The sequence below is a fragment of the Ovis aries genome, chromosome 5 (assembly GCF_016772045.2).
Source record: "Ovis aries strain OAR_USU_Benz2616 breed Rambouillet chromosome 5, ARS-UI_Ramb_v3.0, whole genome shotgun sequence".
NCBI lineage: Eukaryota > Metazoa > Chordata > Mammalia > Artiodactyla > Bovidae > Ovis > Ovis aries.
In genome coordinates, this window is record NC_056058.1 from 41374762 (window position 1) to 41398670 (window position 23909).

The 23909-nt window shown below is 59.5% G+C and overlaps 1 protein-coding gene across 6 annotated transcripts; it reads left to right on the forward strand.

The window, feature by feature from the left end:
* Nucleotides 1–9702: 9702 nt before the first annotated feature.
* On the forward strand, nt 9703–17127 carry CIRBP (cold inducible RNA binding protein). 6 transcript variants are annotated; one of them, XM_042250478.2, is made up of 10 exons: nt 9703–9781; nt 10867–10975; nt 11061–11167; nt 11261–11399; nt 11476–11557; nt 11642–11709; nt 13241–13355; nt 13967–14100; nt 15535–15710; nt 17013–17127. In XM_042250478.2, the coding sequence occupies exons 2-10, from the start codon at nt 10873–10875 to the stop codon at nt 17058–17060; spliced, it is 972 nt and encodes a 323-aa protein (XP_042106412.1). In that variant the 5' UTR covers nt 9703–9781; nt 10867–10872; the 3' UTR covers nt 17061–17127. The 6 variants fall into 6 exon arrangements, with proteins under 6 accessions (XP_042106412.1, XP_042106413.1, XP_027825982.1 ...); XM_042250479.2 differs by lacking the exon at nt 11061–11167; XM_027970181.3 differs by lacking the exons at nt 15535–15710; nt 17013–17127 and adding an exon at nt 14256–14488.
* Nucleotides 17128–23909: the final 6782 nt, after the last annotated feature.

Genomic DNA, 23909 nt, shown 5'->3' on the forward strand with positions numbered 1-23909 from the left:
GGTCTCCAGGACACCCATTGCGCCCAGGGTCAAGCCAGGGCCTTAGGACAGGTACTCAAGGCCCTTCAGTTTGGCTCCACCCTGGCCCTTACTGGACTCCTTTCGGCCTGCCAGGCCTTGCATTCCAGCTCTCCCCAGCCCTGACCATTGCGATCAAGCCTCCAGGCCTTTGCTCGGGTTGTGCCCTACCCAGGAACACTCCTAGTTCCTCAGCTCTGGCTGGTAATTTCCCTAGTCTGCGTTTTCCACCACTGCTCACCTGGGGCTCCCTGAGCCCCGGGCCAGGTGGCAAGTCCCACCTTCATCCACTTTGGGGCTAGACAGAGACACCATAATATACTGAAGGTCGTTTTACATGTATTTCCTTACTTAGCACAGTCACCTAAGAGAACTAATTATCCTCCCACTTGGTAGATGAGAAAACCCAGGCCCAAAGAGAAATACCATTTGGTCCAGAACACTGGCGGTGTTTGTTAAATTACTGAACACCGTCCCTAGGCTCATTTCCTGTAGCCAAGACCCAGCCCTCCTAAGCCCCAGTTCCAGGAGCCCCACCCAGGGGGAAGGGAACAGGTGCAGTCCAGGAGTGTCCTGGGAGTACTTGCTAAGGCCCTTCTGCCCCTCCTGCCACCCAGTCACCCCCAAATCATCGCACAACCAGGCCGGGAAGGTAATATCCCCGGGTCCACCTTATCCCTTCAGATCTTAAGGTCAAAAGCGCAAACTTCCCCTCTGGTTCGGAGAACCACAAGGTAGAGGTGGGAATGGGACAGTTAAGGTCGAAAACCCTGCCCACGCAGCCGGCGCCCCGGAGGTTAGGGCTGTGAACCAGCTGGCCACTGCAGGGCTGGGTGGTGGATAAGGAAGGAGGGTGCAGATCAAGGCACCTGCTGAATCACAGGAGTTGTGTCTGCACGGTGCAGGGCGCGGGGCACTTGGTCTACTGCTGGGTACTCAGGGCGCTGTCTGGCGCCCAGCCCTGCGGTCCGAGGGTCACAGCCATACCCGGGAATCCTAGAACCCCACCCTGGGTTGGTGCTGTGGCCCTTGGTCCCTTCCCGCTGTGCGGGCCTGAAACGCACACGCCTGCGACTGGGGCGAGGAGGGAGAGGTGCCCAGCCGAAGGGGTGCAGCGACCTGAGAGGCGGCGGGTCAGGCCATGTGGGCGTGGGTAGCACAGAAAGGTAAATTGAGGCCCAGTGTAGGCAGGGGCTGCGGAATCACAGGAGGCGGGGACGGCCCTGCACCAACCAACCCCTCCTCCCAGGGAGGAAAAAGTTGAATGGGAGGGGGCGGCCCCCGGAAGCCCGCATGGATGGAAACGCGGCTTCCATGGCAACGCGCCGCGAACCGGGCCTGACGTCACTGTGGGGCTGGCGCCCCGCCCGCCCCCGTCCGAGCATTGAAAGGCTCAGGCCCCGCCTACTCTTGGGGCGCCTCATTGGTGGCCACCTCATCACCGGTCTGCTCGGACCAATAGCCGCGCGGGATTGCTGCCCGGAGGCGGGACTGCGGCGTGGCCAGGCCGAGTGCGCAGGCGCGGCGCGGGGGCGTGCGCCCCGCCCCCACCCCCTTTTCCCTCTGGCCGCACGTCCGCAATTTGGGGGCGGGAGGCGCGCCCAGGGGTCTGACGACCGTTGCAGCTCTGAGACGGAAGAGGGGGCGAACCTGAGGGTGCCGCACGTGGACCCCCGCACGGGCGCGATCGCGTGCATCCGCCTTTCAAGCCCGGCCATTGTCTGTTGCCTCTTCCCCACGACCTTATGTGCGCGAGCTCCGGGCTAGGGGAGCGCAGGGCGGGGAGCGGGAGAAGGGCAATTGGGCTGAGGCTCTGCCAAAAGAATAGGAGTTTGCCAACTACAGGAAGAGGGAAATGGTGCCCCATGTTGGTGGCACGGCATGCGCAGATGTCTGAAGAGGTGAATGCGGGTGCATTTGGGAAACATCTGAAAGTCAGTTTGGGGGACCTAAAACAAAAGGCGACGGCAAGGACCCGACAGGAATGATTCCTCAACTCTGGCTTGGGGGCGATGAGATGGAGACCCCAAGGAGGAGGAGCAGATGGAAGGAGCAGAGGCCGGAACATCCCAGGAGGTGTCTGGTCTGGACGCTCTGCTTAGACAAGCCTGGGAAGGGACAGATGAGGCATTGTCTGAAGGGGGCCTTTGGTTCACAGTGCGATGTCTGGCAAGGGGGCTGCAGGGAGTTCTGAGGTTGGGGACCCAGGAGGGGTCATGGCGGCAGGAAGACCTCATCGCTGCCTGGCTATGCCTCAGTTTTGCTCTGACCAGTAGTCCACTAAGAGAAGGCAGCAGTCAGTATGAACAGGGTAGCCTTTGCCAGGTGGGGAGGATGTGAGCCAAAACCTCTGGTCCGAGGTTATCCCTGGGGCCAGCTGGGGCGGACAGAGAGCCCCTACACTTAGATGGGGGTTGGCACTGGAGTTGTGGACAGGTGTGGCTGCCAAGGTGTGAAGTCCAGACAGAGGCTTGGATCCAGGTGCTGGCTCACAGATGGGCCGTGCTTCTAGAGTGATGAGGCAGCTGTGGGCAGGCAAGAGAAGGTCACTGGGGTCACGTCTTTTTGTTCAAGGCCAGAGTCCCCTGCGCGTGGCCAAATGGGTAATTGGGGCTAGCTGCACGGTTTTGAAATGCCAAAGGACGAGGCATTGAGGGGGCTTGGGAGAAAGGCTGGGAGAAGCCAGGTCCCTGGGGAGGTGAGGGTGAGTGGTGTCCCGCTGGGGCCAGCGCCAGCAGCCCCAGCACGGGGCGTGTGCCCCAGCACAGCCACCCCCGCCCAGGCCTGGCGGGAACGCCCTCCTCTCCAGGCACCTTGGGAATGGGAGTTGCCAAGCTACAGCCAAGGGTGCTAGGACTCAACTCAGGAGTCTCCCCTCCAGCCCCACCCACGGCCGCCCCCACCAGGCAGGGCAGAGGACAAGGAGCCTCCGGTGTCTCTCGGGACAGGTGAGCCGCCCAGCTCGCAGGTGTGGGCGGGGCCGCTGTCACCTGGGGCCCTTTCCCGACTGGAGATGGCCCCCAGCCCTGGCCTGCTGCCTCGGTTCCCCTCACCCACGTGTGCCCCTCCCCCCGCCTCCTTTGAGTTTTCCTTTCCTGTGTCTTTCTGTTTCCCTTTCTTTCCACCTTTCTTGGTTTCTGGGTCTGTCCGTATTTCTGTCGGAGTCTCCATCTCCGCTGTCTCCCTCTATTTTCGTCCAGTCTCGGCCTCACCGGCTCCTCCTCCCGACGCCTCCCCCGCTTCCTCCCCCTCTTGGGGGCCCCCTCCCTCACCCCCGGAGTACATTCCAGCCTCCGCCCCCGCCTCGCCGCCCCTCCCCGGAGCCTGCTGCTGCAGTGGTGGGTTCCCGAGATGCTGCGGGTAGGCTTGAGTTGAAGTCAAAGGTCGGGAGCCGGCGGGGGCTGGAGAGGGCACCCCCTAACAACTCTGGAATGTGGGCTGGGCCGGCCCCACGGGGTTGGGGGAAGGAGGTCGCACGCCCGCAGACGGAGACGGCTGGCTACATCTGCCCTGCGCACAACCCACACCCCCAACGCTACCCACGGGCCTCGCGGAGAATCAGCCCAACCCCGGACGCCCACGCAGGGCCCCTTACTGCCACCAGACCCAGACCAACCCGCCTCTCAGTCCCACTCGCGCGCTGCACCCGCTCTGCAGTCCACGGGAGAGGCTCATCTCTCCTGCAGCACAGGGACTCCCATACACAACGCCCCCCACAGTCCCAAACCCGCCCCAACCTACACTTCTGGGTACCACAACCTCAGTCAACTGTGTGACCCTCAGAACCCGCTCTCACCCAGGGCCAAGACCTATTTGACAAAAACCGCAGCATTGAAGGTCACATCAGGCAGCCCAAACTGAGACCCTCAGAGACGCTGCTCAGCGGAGGCGGCACTCAAAGCCGGGACGCCCCAGCCACAGACACTGCCTACGCACCCTTCCTCCTGCAGGCCCAGCTGAGCAAAGCGGCCACTGGGGTGGGCAGGTGCAGGAGTGTAGGTGCACCCTCAAAAAAAGTGGGGCTTCATCCTGCACGGTGGACCATTCCCTGAGCAGCCTAAGACCCAGAGTAAGAAGAGAAAAACTGCCCTAGGAGCCACTCCAGGGTGAGGCCTGGTTGCCTCGCTATGACCCTTGCTGACCTGGGGAAGTGCTGCTGTTGCACCCATTCTCAGCTGACGCACCCCAGACACTGCCTGCCCTCACAGCTGGGCGCCCAGGCAGTCGCTGACCCTTGAAGGAGGGACGGGGATGGGCGGCAGGCAGGACAAGTCCTGTGGGTACCTGTGTCTGCCAGCTTGGGTGTGGGGGTGGGGATGTGGAGGCTGCTATGTACATCTGCCTGGACACACAGATCACAGAGGTGTCTTTCCTGAGCCCTTGGCAGCTACCCCAGGAGGGCAGGCTCTCTCCCTGGTTGCCACTCTCAATGTTGCCGAGGAAACTCAACAGCCCCAGTCAGGGGTCCTTTGGCCCCTTTGCGTGTCTGTAGTGAACGACCGGGCTCCAGTGGGACAGCTCCTCCTGCCTCTGCAGTGGGGCTGTGGACCACACAGCCCTGCCCCAGTCTCAGAAACCCAGGGGGTTGCCTCCCCAGCATCCCTACTCAGGGAAGCTTTGGGGTTTCCATGAGCATGCAGTGGCTGCACCAGGCCTGCATTTCACACACACTTGATATGTCTCATGCATGAATGCATGCATTGGTGTGGGCCTCCAGGTGTCCCCTGGGTCCCTTCACAGTCAGCCTGCAGTTGGTGAGAGTTGTAGTCACTAGCATGGTCCAGGAGCTGCCTGACTTTTGTATTCCTGGGATGAGGAGCAGAAGAGAGACAGCCATCACATTCCTGGGCCATGAGTCACAGGGAGCTCCACCCAGGTGCTGGCCACAAACCCCTCCACCAGGAAGCCCCCTCCTAGGAACAGGAGGGAAACAGAAGCCAGGCTGCAGTCAACTGACTCTCCTGTGCTCACTGTGGGCAGCCACCTGGGCTTCCTAGGGAACTCACATGTGCCCCCTACGCATGCAGGTGGGAAATGGTGGGCAGTTAATCTCTTCTTCTGGGCTTCTGGCCTCCTTCCTGTCACCCTCCTCTGCCCTAGAGGCCCTGGTTGCTGCTGACACAGCACACGGCATGTGCCCACCCCAGGGTCATGAGTCACGACATGCCACCAGCCATGGGCACATATGATCTGGGAGTTCTGGTCCCCTGAGTCATGCACACCCAGCCCTTCTGGGCTGATTCCACATCCTGGTTTTGCACATACTTTGGGGTCTGTGCACAACCCCTGTTCTTGCACATAGAAAATGACCATGCAAAAATGTTTCCATGTGTGCACAAGCATGCACACACCTCCATGCCACTTTGTACATACACATACACGTGAGTTCTGTGCACACTTCCACACGCATGTGCACGGGCACACAGCACCACTTTCATGCTCACACAGGCATGGTCCTCAGATCCTGTTTCTCCATCTCTGCACCCACGGGTCCCCTGCCCAGAGGCACACATGTGCACCACACCTGGCAACATACACATTCATCCAGTCGCCACTTCTCCCTCCCTGGCTCTGGGCCCCGGGGATCTGGGCCAGGCTGGCGGGCTGGAGTTTCTGCCTGGACCGTCCCACTTCCGCGCCCCCGCCGGACGGCCGCCAGCCAGGTGCCCCGGCCCGGCCCCCGCCTGGTCAACGGGGAGGGGGCGGTAATTACGCGGCCCCGGGGTCTCTCCCTCTCCACGTGCCTTTCATCCCGGCCACGCCCGACCGGAGCCCAGACGCTCATTACCGCCTCCCGCCCGATCATTAGCCGGGGTCGGGGGAGGACCCGGCGTCCGGCGGGCCCGACCCAGCGGGGAGGCCTGGGGCTTCGGTGCGGGAGTGCAGCGGCCACGCCCCCGTCTCCGTGGCAAGGCAAGTGGGTAAGGTGCCCTGCCCCGAGGAAGCCGGGTGGTCTTCGCCGGGCCTGTGGAGGGGCGTCTTGTGAGTGCTCAGAAGTAGACCTTCGGCCTAATCCCAGTCCCGCCGGGCAGGCGGCAAGCCGCGCATCTCGGCCACGAATAGCACCTTCGCCCCCGCCCAAGGCTATTTTAATCCCCCTCTCCCCGACCACCCCAAGCGCTCGGGCGGAGGAGTGGGGTGGGGGCGCTGAGGGCGGGACGGGAACCCCCCCAACGCCAGTGCTCGTGGCAGTCTGCTGGACCGCGAGGCGGGCCCGGGAGCCCCGGACCAGGCTGACTGCGAGGCCGCAGCGCCCCCTTGTGTCCTTGGGGAGAACGTGGAGCAGGGTCGAGGCAGGGAGGAATGTGGTCCTAGCCCCCTGCGACCATCCTTCCCACCCCGCCGCTCACGGGAACAAGCAGTCCTTGTTACACACTGAGTCACAGGGACACGCGGGTACGGATACAGGTATCACACCTGAGACGCATGCACACACTTCCCACACTGTGCCCGGGGCAGGCGCACCTGAGGACAGGTATCCACAGGTATAGGTCCACACTGCGATGGGAACCCAGGACAGTCGTGGGTACTTACTCAGCCCTGTACCAAGCAACAGCCTCGTAGTAAGTACACGCTGAATAACTGCTGGTGGAAAAATGAATGAACCAAGGTACTTCATAAAACCAAGAGAAGGCAGATTAGGACAGAAGAGTGGGGGCGGGGGGCAAAGAGTGATGAGGGTCCCCTGTGACTCCGGGGCCCCCGTCGCCTTGGCTGAGGCCAGGAGCCGCCAACCTGACTTTGCTGGAGGAGCAGATCAGAACGCCGGTGGAGGTGGGGATTGCTCTCTGGCTGGGCATGCCTGGCCGGCCCTCCAGCCCCACCTTGGGCGCGGCGGGAGGGGGAGCTGAGCGATGAGTCCCTCTGCTCCTTTTAATAACCTCCCTGCGTGAGTGGCTGACGCAGCAGCTCCTGCTGCTGCTGACAGTTGTATGGTGGGGGCTGTGGTGTGGGGGACGAGGTGCAGACAGACGGCTGCCAGGAGTCATGAACTACTGCCTGAGCCTGGGAGGTGTCCCAGCGACCTTGTCACAGGAGAGTGTCCATGCCCTCTGCCCTACTGCGTCAGCTAGACCCACCTGAGTGTGGGACCAAGTATGGGGCTTGAGGAGGACTGGAGCTTGCCTGGTATGTGTGTGAGGTCTCTCTTCTCAGATTCCCATTTTTTTTTTTTTAACCTCAATGCGGGGCATATACATCATGAGAAACGCTGGACTGGAAGAAACACAAGCTGGAATCACGATTGCCAGGAGAAATATCAATAACCTCAGATATGCAGATGACACCACCCTTATGACAGAAAGTGAAGAGGAGCTAAAGAGCCTCTTGATGAAAGTGAAAGAGAAGAGCGAAAAAGTTGGCTTAAAGCTCAACATTCAGAAAACGAAGATCATGCCATCCGGTCCCATCACTTCATGGGAAATAGATGGGGAAACAGTGGAAACAGTGTCAGACTTTATTTTTCGGGGCTCCAAAATCACTGCAGATGGTGACTGCAGCTATGAAATTAAAAGACGCTTACTCCTTGGAAAAAAAGTTATGACCAACCTAGATAGTATATTCAAAAGCAGAGACATTACTTTGCCGACTAAGGTCCGTCTAGTCAAGGCTATGGTTTTTCCTGTGGTCAGTATGGATGTGAGAGTTGGACTGTGAAGAGGGCTGAGCACCGAAGAATTGATGCTTTTAAACTGTGGTGCTGGAGAAGACTCTTGAGAGTCCCTTGGACTGCAAGGAGATTCAACCAGTCCATTCTGAAGGAGATCAGCCCTGGGATTTCTTTGGAGGGAATGATGCTGGAGCTGAAACTCCAATACTTTGGCCACCTCATGCGAAGAGTTGACTCATTGGAAAAGACTCTGATGCTGGGAGAGATTCGGGGCAGGAAGAGAAGGGGACGACCGAGGATGATATGGCTGGATGGCATCACGGACTCAATGGACGTGAGTCTGAGTGAACTCCGGGAGATGGTGATGGACAGGGAGGCCTGGCCTGCTGCCATTCATGGGGTCGCAAAGAGTCGGACACGACTGAGCAACTGAACTGAACTGGGATCCTAGTTCTCAGACCAGGGATTGAACCTGCACTCCTTGCATAAGAAGTGGGGAGTCCTAACAACTGGACCAGCAGGGAAGTCCCTCAAATACTTCTAACTTTTAGCAGAATGTCTGCCTTTGAAGACCATCTGGAGCCCAGGAGTATTACCTTGGGCCTCTAGTCTGGGGAGGCAGGGGTCTGCACTAGCTTCTTGCACCCCATGGAAGGGTCCAGGGCCACAGAAGGTAGTGTGTGCCAAGGCCTGGGCAGGGGTAAAGGGGTGACCACAAGAGGAGAAACTGGAAACAGGCTTAGGGGTGAATATTTCTGCAATAGCAGAGGTCTTGCGACCCCCAGACAGGATAAAGATTCATGGGGAGGAGCTAAGTGGCATGCCCCTGGCATGGGCAGTGAGTGGGTTCTAGGTGTACAAAACAGTGTGCCTTGAGGAGAGGGGAGGGGACTAGAGCACACAGTGAAGTTGAGGGCTGAGCTGAATGTTGGGGTGCAGTGGAGACTCCAGGGCTGAGCACAGAGCTCAGCTCTGTGGGTTTGAGAGCCCAAGTTAAGGTCAGCCTGCAATCTAGAGCTGGGATGCACAAAAATGTCTGGCTGGCTGACTGTGGGGTATGGGTGCCACCTACCAGACATGGTGAAGTCAGGGTTGGGGTGGGAATTAGGTGTGGATGCAGTCTGGAATTTGTAAGGAAACAAAGTTGGGAAGCAGGAAGAATTCGGGTCGTGGAGAATACTGGGGTCCACATAAATGGAGTTGTCTCAGTGTTAGGATTTGGGCGGGCTTTGGGGCTGACCACATTAAGTGGTGTATTCAGGAGAGTTGAGGTTCTAGGAGTTCTGGGTTGTCCGTTAGGTTGGCAAGTTTATAAGAACTGATGCCGGGGTTCAGATTAAGGTGGGGTGTCTGAGAACTGGATCTCGGCTGATTCTGGGGACCTAAGTGAGGTTGCGGAAAAGGCAATGGCACCCCACTCCAGTACTCTTGCCTGGAAAATCCCATGGACGGAGGAGCCTGGTAGGCTGCAGTCCATGGGGTCGCTAAGAGTCGGACACGACTGAGCGACTTCACTTTCACTTTTCTCTTTCATGCATTGGAGAAGGAAATGGCAGCCCACTCCAGTGTTCTTGCCTGGAGAATCCCAGGGACGGAGGAGCCTGGTGGACTGCCGTCTATGGGGTCGCACAGAGTCGGATACGACTGAAGCGACCTAGCAGTAGCAGCAGCAAGTGAGGTTGGTTAGTCGGTAATTGCTGGAGCACCGCAAAACTAGGAGTTTCAACCACCCCCAGAAGGTTCCCAGGAAATGCTCTAGCAGCATCCGCCAGAGCCCCTTTGTTCTCGCCACAGGCCAGGGGGCGGGCGTACGGAAGTAGGTCCCCTCCGCCCCGCCGCGAGCCTGCCCCGCCCCCCACTCACGGGCTGGGGGATGCGGACCCGGCGCGTCTCTGTGCCCAGCGCCCACTCGCGGGAGGGGGCGGGACCGCTACAGGCCCGGCCCCCCAGTCATGAATATAAGGCACAGCCACGGTCTCCAGGGCCTGGGATTGGCCGGTGCAGCGCGGGGAGGAGAGCTCAGGGGCGGGGCTTAGGGGCGAAGTATATAAGGCCAGGAGCACAGCGCCCCCCTCCTCACTCGCGCGTTAGAAGGCTCGGGTCGTTTTGCTGTTCTGTCTTCCCGCCTGCGCCAGGGACCTGCCCAACTCAGTGGTGAGGGCCCTGGCGGCACCGGCTCCACGGGCCCGGGGCGGCGGGCGGCCTGCGGCTAGCTGGACGAGGCGGGGCGGCGGCGGCACGCCCTTGGGCGGGAGCGGTGCCAGGGCGGGCACCCCCTGGTGGGTGGAGGCGGGTGGAGTCTGCCCCGCCAGCGGCGAGGGGCAACGGAGACCGGGTAGAGTCGTGGTCGGACGGCATTCCCTGTGGGCCAGGCCTGCCGCGAGCGTGACATCTCCGTAAAATGGCGGCCGCGAGCGGAGACAGTACCTATTGAAATGGCGGGAGCGCCAATGCCCGGATGGAGTGGCGCAGGACGCGCGCGGGGGCGCATGCGCATGTTGGGCGTGGCTGGGCCAGGGCTCCTCCCCGCTTTCTTATTGGCGTTCTGCGAGGGCAACACAGCCCGGGTGCTACCCACGGCTTAAGTTGGGGTCCTAGTTTCGCGGCTGCAGGTCGCCTTCTGGCCTGTTACTGGCCCCTCAGCGGAAGCCTGTGTCCCATAAAGGGTCAATCTAAGCACCGCCCCACAATCCCGCCCTGCGTTGGCATCCCAGCACAGGCCCCCCCGCCCCCTGCCACTCCCTGCACAGTACCCTCCAGTGGACCGAGCACTTTGCCATGATGTTCTGGTTAAGACTTAATCCTCCGATGTTTGCAAAGTGCGGAAGCCAGGGTGCACTCAGCCCATGGCAATGGTGGTCGATGCCCTCTTTAAGGGTCCAGTGTTAGACCTGTGAGGCTGTCACCAGGCTGGAGTTTTGGGGTCCCATGGTCAAGTAGCACTGAGGAGCGCGGCAGACCCGCGGTGTGTACCCAGGTCTCGGAGCTCCCGAGTATTGACTGAGAGGGGTGGACTTGGCCCACGCACAGAGTAGAGGCAAGGGGCCTGAAGTGATAAAGGAATTAAGGGCTTGTTTTGAGATGAAGTACTGGGTGTGGGCTTGGGACGGTTAAAGGGCAGCAAAATAATTTCTCACTGTTTCCCCCGTGAGCATATGTTACTTGTATAAAGTAAAATAGGGAGGGGTGAGTTTGGAAGCCCCTGCAGGACCTGAGTATTTCAATGGTGTTTGCCTCAGGCCACCATGGCATCAGATGAGGGCAAGCTTTTCGTCGGAGGGCTGAGTTTTGACACCAATGAGCAGTCACTGGAGCAGGTCTTCTCAAAGTATGGACAGATATCTGAAGGTGAGACTGGTGCCAGAGGAGGTGGCTAAGCAGGGCTGCATACAGGGAGGGTGGGGTCCTGACCTTAGACCTCTCTACTGCACAGTGGTGGTCGTGAAAGACAGGGAGACCCAGCGATCCAGGGGCTTTGGGTTTGTCACCTTTGAAAACATCGACGATGCCAAGGACGCCATGATGGCTATGAATGGGAAGGTGAGGGGTGGCCACTTTGGGGTCCGGAGGGTCTGGGCTGCAGACCTAGGGCTGGAGGTGCAGAGGCTTACCGTGTTCACTCTTGGTCTCCAGTCTGTGGATGGGCGGCAGATCCGGGTGGACCAGGCAGGCAAGTCATCTGATAACCGATCCCGTGGATACCGAGGTGGTTCTGCTGGAGGCCGGGGCTTCTTCCGTGGGGGCCGGGGCCGGGGCCGTGGTTTCTCCAGAGGTGAGTGCCACCTGCGGGGATGAGGTGGGGGGCATTGCTGCAGGAGCTCACACTTTTCCTCCTGTGCCCTCTGTAGGAGGTGGGGACCGCGGCTATGGGGGGAGCAGGTTCGAGTCCAGGAGTGGGGGCTATGGAGGCTCCAGAGACTACTACAGCAGGTGGGGGCAGCGGTCCTGCAGAGGGTGGGGGCTGGTGGAAACCCCCTGAGGTGTCCTTCATGCCCATCTGTGTCTTTCCGGCAGCCGGAGTCAGGGTGGCGGGTACGACCGGAGCTCTGGCGGGTCCTACAGAGATAGCTACGACAGTTATGGTAAGTGGTGCTCCATGGGCTGGTGGTGGGAGTTCAGTGCACCTCGGTGCGCTCTGGCATTCTCGATCAGAGCTGGTTATTCTGCTGACCCTATAAGGGACAAGACTGCCCTCTCGGGTCTCCATGCCAGCAGCCACTTCTGACCAAGGAGAAAAGGGAGATCCAGGGCCTCCGAGCAGAGTGGGCAGGCAGCGTCCGTGCGTGTGGGCCACCGCCACCCTCGGCTGTGGGGGGGTTGGTTGCTCCTGAGGCTGCAGGGCTGGGCCCCCAGGGCCAGGCCAGGCGTGGACTGCTGCCTCTTGCCGTCTGCTTCCGCGCCTTTACACTGTGCCTGCTTCTTGTTCTCAGCTACACACAACGAGTAAAAATCCTTCCTGCTCGAGATCGTCCTTCCAATGGCTGTGTGTTTAAGGATTTGGGGAGCGCCGCTGCATCGTTAGTGTGTAGTGACCACGCCTCCTTGTGCCCACTTCTGTAGTCTTGTTGGTTCTGATCTTGTCAAACACAGCCTGACTGCTTCTGACCCCCAGATGGCCTCACTGCTGCCCTTTGCTTTTTAAGGAAGTGCATTCTGTTTTTAAGGGTTTTTAAATCATTTTGAAACGCACTTCTGGTTTTACTTTTAACCTTTTTACCACTAGCCAAGAGATTTTTTAGAAAATAACTGGGGGTTGTGAGGGTTTTGTTTTTGTTTTTGGTTGTGTTGCTATTTTCGTTTCTTTTCAGCGGGGTCAACCCCATGAGGTTGCTCTTTTTTTGAGGTTGAACGATCGAACTCTGGATCGCTCTCTTTGTCGGAAGCTGAGCAAGCTGTGGCTTTTTTCCAACTTGGTGTAACATTTCTGAGTGTAGCGTGGTCAGACTGTGCAGGAGGCAGTGGAGGTGCCCGGGCTGCCTGCCTGTCCTGGGAGACCCACAGTCCCCAAGAGGTTCTTGACAATGTGTGTTTATATTGTCCTTTTTTACCGGAAGTCATACACATATGCCATCACTGTTGTATTTGAAGTGGTTGAGGAATCCTTGTATGCCGTTTTCTTTGGCTTCACGAAGCTGATTAAAAGACTGTCTGAATGAACCTCGCTTTGAGCATCTCCCTTTGATCGCACCACACGCGTCCTGCTGCCAGCTTGAGGCAGGCAGAGTAGAGCAGAGCTGGCAGCTAGAGGACTAGGGCTGCCATCCTGCCTGCAGCTCCTAGAGGAGGAAGGTAGAGCCAATGATGCTGGCTGGGCCCCTGTGACCACTGACTGCCCCCACTCAGTTAGGCGAGCAGGTGGGTGACGGGAGTGGGCTCTCGGACTGCAGGGCAGCCCCGGGATTCTTCTGGCCATGGAAGCTGGAGGGCTCGATGGGCGGGCAGCCTAGCAGGGACAGTGGACATGGGGGCGCCCAACGCTGACCCTGAGCCCCTTAATCTAGAATCAGGCCAGAGAGCAAGCGGATGCAGACAGTGTCCCTGGGTGACCACAGACTGACTGGCTCATTAGCTAGCTCTCCTGTTGCTTTACAAGTTCTGAGCATTCTCTGCTAGCCTATGGAAGCTGCAGCCCCTCGGAGGACAGAAGTGTTGTGCGCCCAACAGAACCCTCTGAGACGCAAGCCGCTCCCTGGGCTAGCTCATATGTGGAGATAGTCCTGTCACCGAGGTAACTCCTTTTGCTCGTCCGCATTCCTCTTCTCTCGGGCGCTCATATGAAAGTAAAGCCATATTACTCGGGGAATGTTCTTTGACTTTTTTGCTTTTCTATTTTTTTTCCTTTTTTTTTTTTTTTTTTTTAATAAAAACAAGGTGGAACCAAAGGTAGGCCCCTGCCATTTGCCCTTCCCCACCTGCAGCCAGGTGAGCAGCCTGGGCAGTTGAGCTTAACCAGTAGGTTCCACTGGCTAGTAGGATTGGAGACCACCAAACGCCCTGCCTTTTGGAATCTTTTGTTCATCAATTGACTGTCTTTTCTAGACCTCTTTAAGTCGCATTCCTAACTAGTTCTCTATGGTGTCTGCTGCTGCCATGACATTTTTCCGAGAGCTTGTGCTGTTTTCTAAGCAGCTCCGTCCCAAGTGGGTGGCTGGCTCTGCTTAAGAGTGGAAGGTAGCCTGGCCCATCTGAAAGGCTCAGGCCTGCCCATGGCGGGGCCTCAGGTTGGCCCCGATGACTAGCTTGAGACCCTCCCAGGAGCTGTGGATTGTTCTGGGGGAGGCAGGGAGGGGAGCTCAGCTCTGCCAGGGGGTAAGGGCTAACACTCATTTGCTTTGGCAGGTTGAATGGAAGTCAGTGTGACCCGGAGGAAGTGTGGCCTGAGAACAGTGTTGACCTGGGGTCCCTGTCCCAGGAGGGACTCTACCCAGGATCGAGCCAGAGGCACGGATGCCTGCCCTCGCAGCCCGTCGCCTGTAAGTGCTTCCTGGGGCGGGAGGCATGTGGCCGTTTGGCCCAGGCCCTTGCAGTGGGTTCTCCCCTCCTGGCAGTGTGATCCATTGGGGACAGCATCTTCGCCTCCTGCCGGAGTAGCCCTTGTGCTCCCCCCAATCCCTTCCTGTCTTTCCAGCAGATGTTTTACTGGCAAGGTTGGGGCACAGGGTTCAAGGTGTTCCAGGAGGACAGGCCTGTGGTGCTGGCACGGCGGTGTGTCCTCACCGGCGAAGTGACAAGAAAGCGTGGAAGTCACATTTGAATAAAGGGATGGTGTGTCCACCCACAAATCTTGAGTCTCGTTTGGGGCGTGGTGTGGAGGGCGGACACTGATCCTGCATGGGATGGTCCAGATGGAAGGGGCATGGTGGAGAGTCCACTAGAGAAAACCTTTTTCGGCCTCCGTTCTGGGCATGAGCTGGAATCAAACCAGGAAGACCAGCTTGGCAGCTCATTGCTGCCTTGGGCAGTCCCCCTGGGACTGTTCTCTCAGGGTCTGAGAGGGTGTGGCCAGCCTGAGCAGAAGAGGAGGTAGTCCCTTGGGCCCCCCATCCCAGGGGGACAGGCACCTCTCCCAGAGCCCAGGCTGAGGTCTTGGCAGTGACCCTGGGCATTTTCATCTTTGCAGCCCATGAGGCTGACCTTGCTCCCAAGCTACTTGCTTTCTGCCCCGGTCTTGGGGTGCAGAACCTTAGGGTTGAGCCCTGGTTCCACTGCCTCGGGTTCTGGGCTGGTTATGTCAACTCCGAGCAGGGTGTGGCCCTGTAAGGTCCAGGTCACTGACTTAACCCCCGCTTCTCCCACGGGATGTGTTTGGTTTCTTCTGGTCCCCCCGCCCCCAAAGGCAGGATGTGCAGGTTCGGGGCCTGTATGTCTCCTCCACGGGAGGATCAGGCCCAGTGTGCTACAGCGCAGGTACACCGTAGCCCAGGGCGAGTTGGGTGGGGAAGCAAGTGTTCCCAGGGCCCAGGTGGGAAGGAGGCCCGCCGGGTTCGGTCGCATCTGCCTCCGCATCAAAGTCCCTGACACTGGTGGGTGTTCCCGATAACTCGCCCCCGGCCCGCCGCGGTGCTCACGCTGCTGTCGGGGAACAGGGCTGAGGCTCACCCCTCGGGGGCAGGCTGAGCGAGGAGCCTGCGGGCTTGGGACGCGGGGAAACTAAGGGGCCCGGGTGAAGTGAGGTGACCGGCCGGGGGCGTGGCTAGGCGTTTCCGGCTACGAGGCCACCCCCTGAATCCCATTGGCTGACACTGCCCCGCGCCATTGAATACAGTCCCTAAAAGGGGGCGGGGCGCAACTAGCGTTTCCGCCGGGCAATGGGGCCGCGCTTGCTGCCGCCGCGGCTCCTGCTGCTGTCGGCGCTCCTGCTGCCGCCACTGCTGTACGGAGCAGAGGACACGCCCCCGTCTCCGCAGGCCACGCTGTCGTTGTCGCCGCCCGTCGTGACGAACGGGAGCCAGCCGGGTGCACCGCACAACGACACACACCCGGGGCCACTGGGCTCGCCTGGCTCGCCGCTGCTGCGCTCGTTCTACGTGGTCACGGGCCTCATCGTCCTAGCCGCGCTCTACTTCCTCATCCGGGCATTCAGGTGCGTCAGGCGCACGCCGCCGCCGCCCGGGCGCAGCCAATCCTCGCGCGCCTCGCGCCCCACGTGCTTTGGCGCTTGAAGCCCAGTGCGCCGGCGTCACGTGGGTGGGTGCGGCAAGAAAGTCACGTGATGCGCTATTTTTCTGAAGTTTGAGTGCTGCTGCTTGTTTTCCAGAGGGAGCCACGGAGGCGGGAGATTGTGGGTTGCGTAGGGCACCGGGAGTCTCCGGAACACTATGACGCTCCGCCAGCCTGGAGACGAGCGTCGCGGCCACCAATCCAATTTGCGTCTGCGAGCTGGGGCTGGCCGCATCGTTCGCTGTGGTTAACGCTCACAGCCCGACAGACGCTCCGGTGCCAGACCGGAGCCTGCCCCTCCGCTTTGCTGCTCCTGTTCAGTCCAGGGCTGGCCATGCTCCCCCAAGAGTTGAGGACCCTGTTGCTTTTCCCGCCTGCAATACGGGAGTCCTGGGTTCGATCCCTGGGTTGGGAAGATCCCCTGGAGAAGGGAAAGGCAACCCACTCCAGTTCTCTTGCCTGGAGAATCCCTTGGACAGAGGAGCCTGTCAGGCTACAGTCCATGGGGTCGCAAAGAGTCAGACACAACTGAAGCGACTTCACTTTCTTTCACTTTGGTTTTCCCGAGGCATACCCCCTGCCTGGTGCAGGCCCTTTGCCCCCTCCTCGGGCCCCTGATCTTCACATTTGGCGTCCTCTCTGGGGTTGATCTAAGCACAGCTGGGGTTGATCTCCAGAGAGCCTGTGTCCCACAGAGCTGACCATGTTCAGGCGCTCTCAACGGGCATTTTCTGTCTTCATCGAACACTGTTGTGGGTGCACAATGCTTGTCTCCATGTCAGTCAGTGCATGTTATATCCATCGCAGAGGCCTCATAGAGAGGCCTGTGGTTTCCCTGGTGGTGGTCAGGAGCCAGAGCTTCTGTCTGAGACAGCTCTCCACTTGATGTTTCTGGCAAACCCTAATACTTTCTCTGAGACTCGGTCTTCTTGTTTGTATAGTGGGATAACAACATCCACCCCACCCCACCCCCACCCCCACCAAGGGTCCTAGCTCTGGGGCCTCCCAAGGGAGATGTCCACCTTTTGTTATTGACATAAGAGCAATTGATGATCGTTGTAACCATTGTGAGAAGAAATGCAATTAGGCCGGGAAAGTACACTGCAAGGCTTTGGGAATCATGTAGAGGAGGATTATGGGAAAAGGTGGGAAGCTGGACAGGGGTTTAGCAGCTTCACGGAGAGGTCGTGAGAGAGTCACTGAGTGAGCCTGGGCCTGCTTTCAGATTGAAAAAGCCACAGCGGAGGAGATACGGGCTCCTGGCCAACACTGAGGACCCCACCGAGATGACGTCAATGGACAGTGACGAGGAGACAGTCTTTGAGACAAGGAACCTGAGATGGTAGGATAGCACTCTACACACTTTCAGGGGCTCCTTGGGTGGGTGGGGGGTGGGATCAACAGGAAGACAGGTGGACCGCCTGTGCCTGTGCTCAGCGTAGTCAGCACCCAGCAGCAGGTGTGGGCCTGGAGTGAGCACTGCTTTGCCGTCACAGGCTGCGTGGCCTCATCTGAGGCCCCTGTCTCACCGTTTCAGTTTCCCATTTCTTTAACATGGGAACCAGCTGCATGGCTGGAGTAGGTGAGCACTTCCTCTGCGCCTGATGGTGAAGGCCAAAATCAGTGTCAGAGATGGAGGATGCCTGCCAGATGCTACCAAAGCTGGAGGATGGGTCTGAGACTGCCTCTCCACCGCCCAGCCCTAGGAAGAGTGTCCCAGGCACAGGGAGCAGCAGAGACAGAGAGAGGGCTGACAGCTGAGGTGACCCAGCAGCTCTGGGCTCAGGGCCAGCGACTGCCTGAGCAGGATTGATGGCCCCTTTAACCCCAGCATGTTGCAGGCTCAGGCCCGGAAGCTTGGAGACTGTAGGACAGTTCTGATTTTCCAGCCCCCCTCCCACCCACAGAGGGAGGTGTGGGTATGGTCCTAGAATCCCTCTGGTGTCTGCATTTCCTGGCTAGGGGAGGACCTACCCCCTTTGCCCCCAGGTCGGGAGTTGGCAAGGCCTGCAGGCTGGGGGCGGGGGCTGGTATGTTAGAGGGCTCAGCACTCAGCCTCAAACACAGCTGGGTGGGGGCAGAGCGGGGTGGGCTCACCCACATTTCTCACCACCTTCTTCCCCTCCTTTTCAGATGTTTGGTTCAGGAAGGCAGCATTTCCAGTGGCCCTGGGGGAAGGATAAAAGGCAGGGGCCCTCCCAGTGCTTGGAACACCCCGCCTGGACCAGACAGCATGTGTGGAGCCCTCCCGGCCCACTGGAAGCCAACTCAGCCCTCTCTGCAGACAGGACTGCCCAGGTTACCGGGTGGAAGCCAGAGGGGCAGCCCTACACAGGACTCTGAGGCCCCTGGCCATGATGTGACTTATACCAGTCACCCTCCCTGGTGGGAATGCGGCAGCCCCAGGCTGAGGCCTGGAAGGCGGGCAGGCTGGGTGTCCTGTCTGGGGGCACCATTCCTCTGGGGCGGGGACAATAAAGGCAGCAGTGCTTTTGTAGCCGGTACCCAACTCCACAGCGGACCAGACCCAGCGCCCTGGCTCACGGGTGGGGCAGGGGGCAGCAGATCTGGGTCCATGTCAGCCTCATTCCTCCCACCTGTGACCATCTGGATCATCCCTAACTGTTCAGAGGGTCCCATGGGGAATCCCACAAAGGAGGGGTAGAGATGGAGAAGACCTGCCCCCACCTGCCTGGAAGAAGACCCTGCCACTAGTTACCTCTAGGCTTAGTAAAGGAGAACTCCTATTCTTCCACCAAACTGCTTAAGGGCTCCCCTTCCAGGCCAACTTCAGCCCGGGTCCCCTCAAGGGCAGTGTCCTCTGCCTCACCACACACTACTACTCTAGGGCCATTTCTCACAGAGCCCCAGGCTGCAGCATCCAGGTCTGGAGCCAGCCAAGGCTACCCGTGCCCACCCTGCCTCTCTCCTTTCAGCCTCCAGTGAAATCACTGGTGAACCTGATCCCCCATCCCAGGCAATCTGTGCTGGCACTCAGGCCTCTGTCCTGGCCTCCCGAGTCCCACGGGGACACTTGAATTCCACAGCGTGTGGCTCAGTGCCCATCCTGGCCACCTCAGTCCCATATTTGGAACTTGACCCCCTTTCAGGCATCTGAGTACCATTAGGGCAACTGATCCCCATTCTGGGCCCCTGAACCCCTTAGGGGTACCTCAGTCCCCATCCTGATCACATCGGATTCATCCTGGCACCTGACCCCATGGGGGTGTTTGAGTCCCCATCTTGACCATCTGGGGCCCATACTGGTCCCCTGAGTCCCACTGTGGTACCTTGGTTCCCGTCTCTTGTGATGGGCTTGATGAATTCCTCTGTGGGCCTTGTTTCTAGGCAGAGTCTGGCTCTGGCCCATTCCCCCCTGCACCCTATAAATTTGGTTGTGGAAAGTAGGACCAGGGTGCCTGGCCTGTAGCTCTGTGCCCAGCCTGAGGTTACCCTCAGGCCACTGGCTGAAAGCATGGAGGCCATGTTAGAAGGAGCTGTCATCAGAGGGACCTGCCACCAGGTGGCAGCCTTGTGCTGCACAGTCTACCCAGGTGTGGCCTGAGCCAAACTTTTTACAGGTGGGGAAATAGGTTCTGCTGGGGCTCTGTTTCTCATACCTCAACTCCATCTTGTTGCCATGTCCACCATGGGATGGTCTGAGCTTGCTGCCCACTCAAGCCTCGTCAGTCCCTCTGGCCAGTCTCCCTCAGACCTGCTGACCCTTCCCACCCAGCCTGAGCCTGGGTTCCTGAAGAAACACCATCTCTGTCACAGTCAGCTGGTCCCCCCTCCCTCCAGCCGGGGTCCTTTGCCTTGGCCCCCAGTTGACTTCCTTCTCTGTTGGCAATATCTCCCATCATGCCCCAAGGCTGTTCACAATTCCTCTTCCCCTTCTGATGCACTACTGCCACCTCCAGGAGGTCTTCCCTGACTGCCCACTACCATTCTTTGGGAGAGCCCTGTACAGAGTTGCCAGCAGGTCCCCAGTAGCCAGGGAAGGTTGAGGAACTGAGGCCACAGTCCCAGGGAGGCACTGAGATGACATCCCCCAACCCAACCCCCTGCTTTCTCCCCATCTGTTCCCCCTGTGGGTCTTTCCACGCATCTCTGCTTTTTTGTCTCTGTGTCTCTGTCTTTATTTGATTCTGAAGCCTTGCTCACCTCCCTATTGGTGACTCTCACCATCTGCACTGCCTCTCCCTCGGCCCCCCTCCGTTTCCGTCTGTCCCTCTCTGTCACTCGGGCTCTCTCTCTGCCTGACTCACTGGGACACGCTTTTAACAGGCACGCAGACACCGTCCATGGGCCCCCCCCCCCCCCACCCTGTGATCTGCGCCCCTTTCCCACAGCTCTGAGCGATTTCTCCAGCTTCAAAAGGCACATTAATTACTCTAATGAGGTCAGGAGAGACCCCACGCTCTGCCATCCGGAGCTGGGAACATACCACGTGCCCCCCCCCCCCCCAGCCCCTTGCCTCCTGCCCGCCCACCTCGGGTGAGAAGGGGAGCCCCGCCGGCTACCCGGCCCCTACGCCTGTCAGCGCAGTCAGCGCGCGCACCCGCCCCCCCCCCGCATTAGTGTCGAGTAATTGGCAGCCCCCGCCAAGGTTAATGCACTATTAACAGGAAGTTCTCGGCGGCTAAAAGCCGGGAGAGGGGCCTGTCAGCGCGAGATGAAAGGCCCTGGGGCCCGGCTGGCTGGAGGGACATGTATGCGTGCGTGTACGTGTGCATGCCGGATAGGGAGGCGTTCCAGCACCTTCCTCCACCGTGCACACTCAAGCACGGGCATAGGCATGACACACAGCCACGAGGACACACGACATGGCAGCCACGCACGCGGGATGCACACAAGGACACAAGCCCACACTCGTGCACGGGTGTCGCCCTGAAGCCCCTCCCACCACGTCCATCCCCTCCTCTCAGCTACCCGGGGAGTGCCCACTGTCACGCGGCAAACCAGCCCCTCGGCCGTTGGGGCCACGTGGGAGTCTCTGGCTTTTGGGTGGCTTGCTGTGCGCAAGACACCCCGCCCCCAACTTCCTATCCCAATCTGGGGAATGGGGCCAGGTGGGGGCAGGAAGGCTGGACACCTTCGGCTCAGAAAGTGGGTAGCCAGTGGTCAAGGCCAGGCGTCTTTCCTGGAGAGTGGGCTCCTCTGCTGGCTCTGATGTGGGTCTCCCTTCAACGTGGCCCCAGCACCCAACAGGGCCACCTCCTGCTCACCTGGGGTCAGCAGGCAAGGGAGTTGTGGCCTCTGGAGGTTCTGGGACCTCTCCCCTGATCCCCCATTCTTCCAGTGGGACTCAGGGTCTTGCATCTCCTGCTCTCTGGGCTGTCTGAGCCGCTACCACCCTCCTGGTAGCCCTTCATGTCCAGGCACCCACAGGCATGGCTCCACCTACAGCTGTGTCGCCCTGTGGGCCATGTTTAGAGGTACCTTCACTGAAAGTAAGTGATGTCTAAAGCCCTGCTCCTTATCCTGCTGTCACAGGTTCTGTGCCCAGTACCCACATGGAGCTGCTGGTGGTGCCTGTGTTGGACCCAGTGGATCTGAAACTTGGCCATCCTTGTGGGAAGTTCTTTTGGACAGCAATAGTCTAGTCCTCAGACTGGCAGGTGGCCCTGGAAGGAGGGGTCTGTGTCCTGGGCCATGTGACTGGGACGGTTGACCGGGGGTAAGGAGGAGGGGGGGAGGGGGGAGGAGAAGGGAGGGACATTGCAGGGGAGGTGCCTGGTTGTGGGGGTTACAGGGATGTTAGATGTGGGCTGAGGTTTCAGGGCCTGACTGGACACTGGACACAACGGTGGGAATTTTAATTGATCAGCAAGAGAAAGGGACAGGTGTGTTTGTTTATTCTTAGTAACAGCCTGGGGAGCTCTCCTTGAGACCTCTCCCACATGTCAGCAGATGCCTGCTTCCCACTGTCCATGGGGACACACACCACACCCGGCTCTGACCTGGGTCTGTGGAGCCCTAGACCTGCCAATGCCCCCACCCTCCCAGCACCCCTTCCTGCCTCCTGAAAAACTCTTGAGCCAAAGCAGGTGAAGTATTTGGTCCACTTTTTTCTGTAATGGGAAATTCTTCCCCGCATATTTTTAGCTTTCTCCAAGGCCTTTGAAGGTTGAGGGTGCCCTAGACACTGATCCCCAGCCCTGGCAATTCTGCCGATGGGCTGGAGTGCCACAGGTCATGGGTGCTGGGTGGTGGGCACTGGACTTGGGATCAGTGGGCAGGTGATGGGGGGTGGGTGATGTGCTGGGGGTTGTGGGCAGTGGGTGAGCAGGGGTGGGTGCTGGGTCAGGCTAGTGGGTGCTGGGCTGGGAATAGTGGGTAGTGGGTGATTGGTCACAGTTGTTAGGCAGTAGGCGGTGGGTGGTGGACCAGAGCTGATGCGCACAGGCTTGGGGCAGGTCTGGGCCTGGGTTAGTTGAGACCCTCCCAGAGTCTGAGGCAGACCTTCAAGCCTAGGAGTGCAGACCACTGAACAGGGACAGACCCCCATAAAAGACCCTGTCCTGGGTCTGAAGGGACAGACCCCCATAAAAGACCCTGTCCTGGGTCTGAAGCTGAGGCAGACAGTCAGCTCTCAGTGACCCCTGTCCCTGAGTGAGCCTTGAACTAAGATTGACCCCTGTCCCCAGAGTGAGCCTGACCTCTGACCCTTGACTCCATGACCCCTGACCTCAGCTGACCTCCTGATGGCTGGTCTGGAGGCCAGGATGGCCACGCACTCTGGAAGGGGACAGAGCCTCCTGGGCACCCACAGCGGTCCCCACCAGGCAGGGGTCCCCAAGGGCAGCTGGGCAGCTGTGCCTGCGGCCCTGTCCCCACCTCGCCTGGGGCCAGGCTGTGGAGCTGCCCTGCCCTCCCCTCCCCGGGCCCCCTCCACTGGGAGCGGCCAGCGGGCATAGGGAGGTTGAATAGGGGACGTGCGCTTTGTTCCTGTCCCCGCTTGGGCTCTGACCTTGAGAGAGAGACGAGAACAGAAGGAAAACGGAGCTTCTGCTCAAATCCTCTCAGCAGCGGCGGCAGCTCCCGCCTCGGTGGCCCCTGCATGCAAATGAGTCGACCCATTCCGGCCTCAGCCAGGGCATCCCCTTGCCCTCTGTGCCCTTCCGACACCCCCACCTCTGCAGGTCCAAGTCCTGCTGGGTGTGACAGAGGAGACCACCCACCCATGAGGTCTCATGACATGGGAGGGGGCTCTTGTCCCAGGGCAGTGACAGCTTCCAGGCAGTCCCCTGTGGCAGCCAGGCCTGTCCCCCTGGGCTCATGGCCCCTGTCCCTGGGCTTGGGCCCCACGCCTCCCTGAGTGGCCACCCCATCACTCCCCAGAGAGCCAGACCAGCCAGCCTGGGTCAAGCCTGGCCTATGTGGCTGGAGCCCCAGACTCAGGCTCCAGTGGTCAGACGGACTGTTTGGAGGCCTTGCCAGGTGAGCCTGAGCCAGTTCTGGTCCTCTTTCACCCTCTGGGCCTGCCCTGGCCATGGCCGGGAATGGGAGGTGGGGGCATGTTCCTACCTTCCTGTGTGGAGCCCTCTAGGCCAGGCCTGGGATTTCAGACTCTGGCAGCTATAGTCAATGGACAAGTTCCAGAAGCCAGAACACCCCAAACAGATGGGCAGAGTTCCCTGGAAGGCAGAGGACAGACAACCTTGCAGGCAGGGCTGGGGTTGAGGAGGGCTGAAACACGGGGAGGACAGGCCTTGAAGGAAGAACTGAAATTTAACAGGAGGAAAGGGGAAGGCCTCCCAGGGAGTGGCCTGAGCAAAGAGGGGTAAGTTCCGGAAGAGAATGCTCAGGGAACACCTGGCACATGCCCACAGCATATCCGAAATGCATTTATGCTCCCCACCTGGCTGTGGTGAAGCTCTGTCCGCTCGAGTGAGTTTTCTGCAAGGAGTTCTGATGATCCCTCACGCATGACCTTTCAGCTCTAGGCTTCCAGACTGCGCCAGGCCAGGCCTGGAAGAGAGAAACAAGTCCAGAGAGGTAGAACCTGGCGGGGCACTGCTGACACTTTACAGCCAGCACTTGGTTGACAGTGTACCTTCACAAACTCAGAGTCTGGTGAGGGAGAATAAGAGCAGAAATGAACAGGACCCCAGTTCCT

Excerpts from the sequence above, each read along its gene's own strand:
- CIRBP (XM_042250478.2), top strand. The coding sequence starts at position 10,873 with ATGGCATCAGATGAGGGCAAGCTTTTCGTCGGAGGGCTGAGTTTTGAC. Across the intron at positions 11,168-11,260 it reads TGATGGCTATGAATGGGAAG|TCTGTGGATGGGCGGCAGAT; the intron begins GTGAGGGGTGGC and ends CTTGGTCTCCAG. Across the intron at positions 14,101-15,534 it reads GCCCTCGCAGCCCGTCGCCT|GCCACGCTGTCGTTGTCGCC; the intron begins GTAAGTGCTTCC and ends CCGTCTCCGCAG.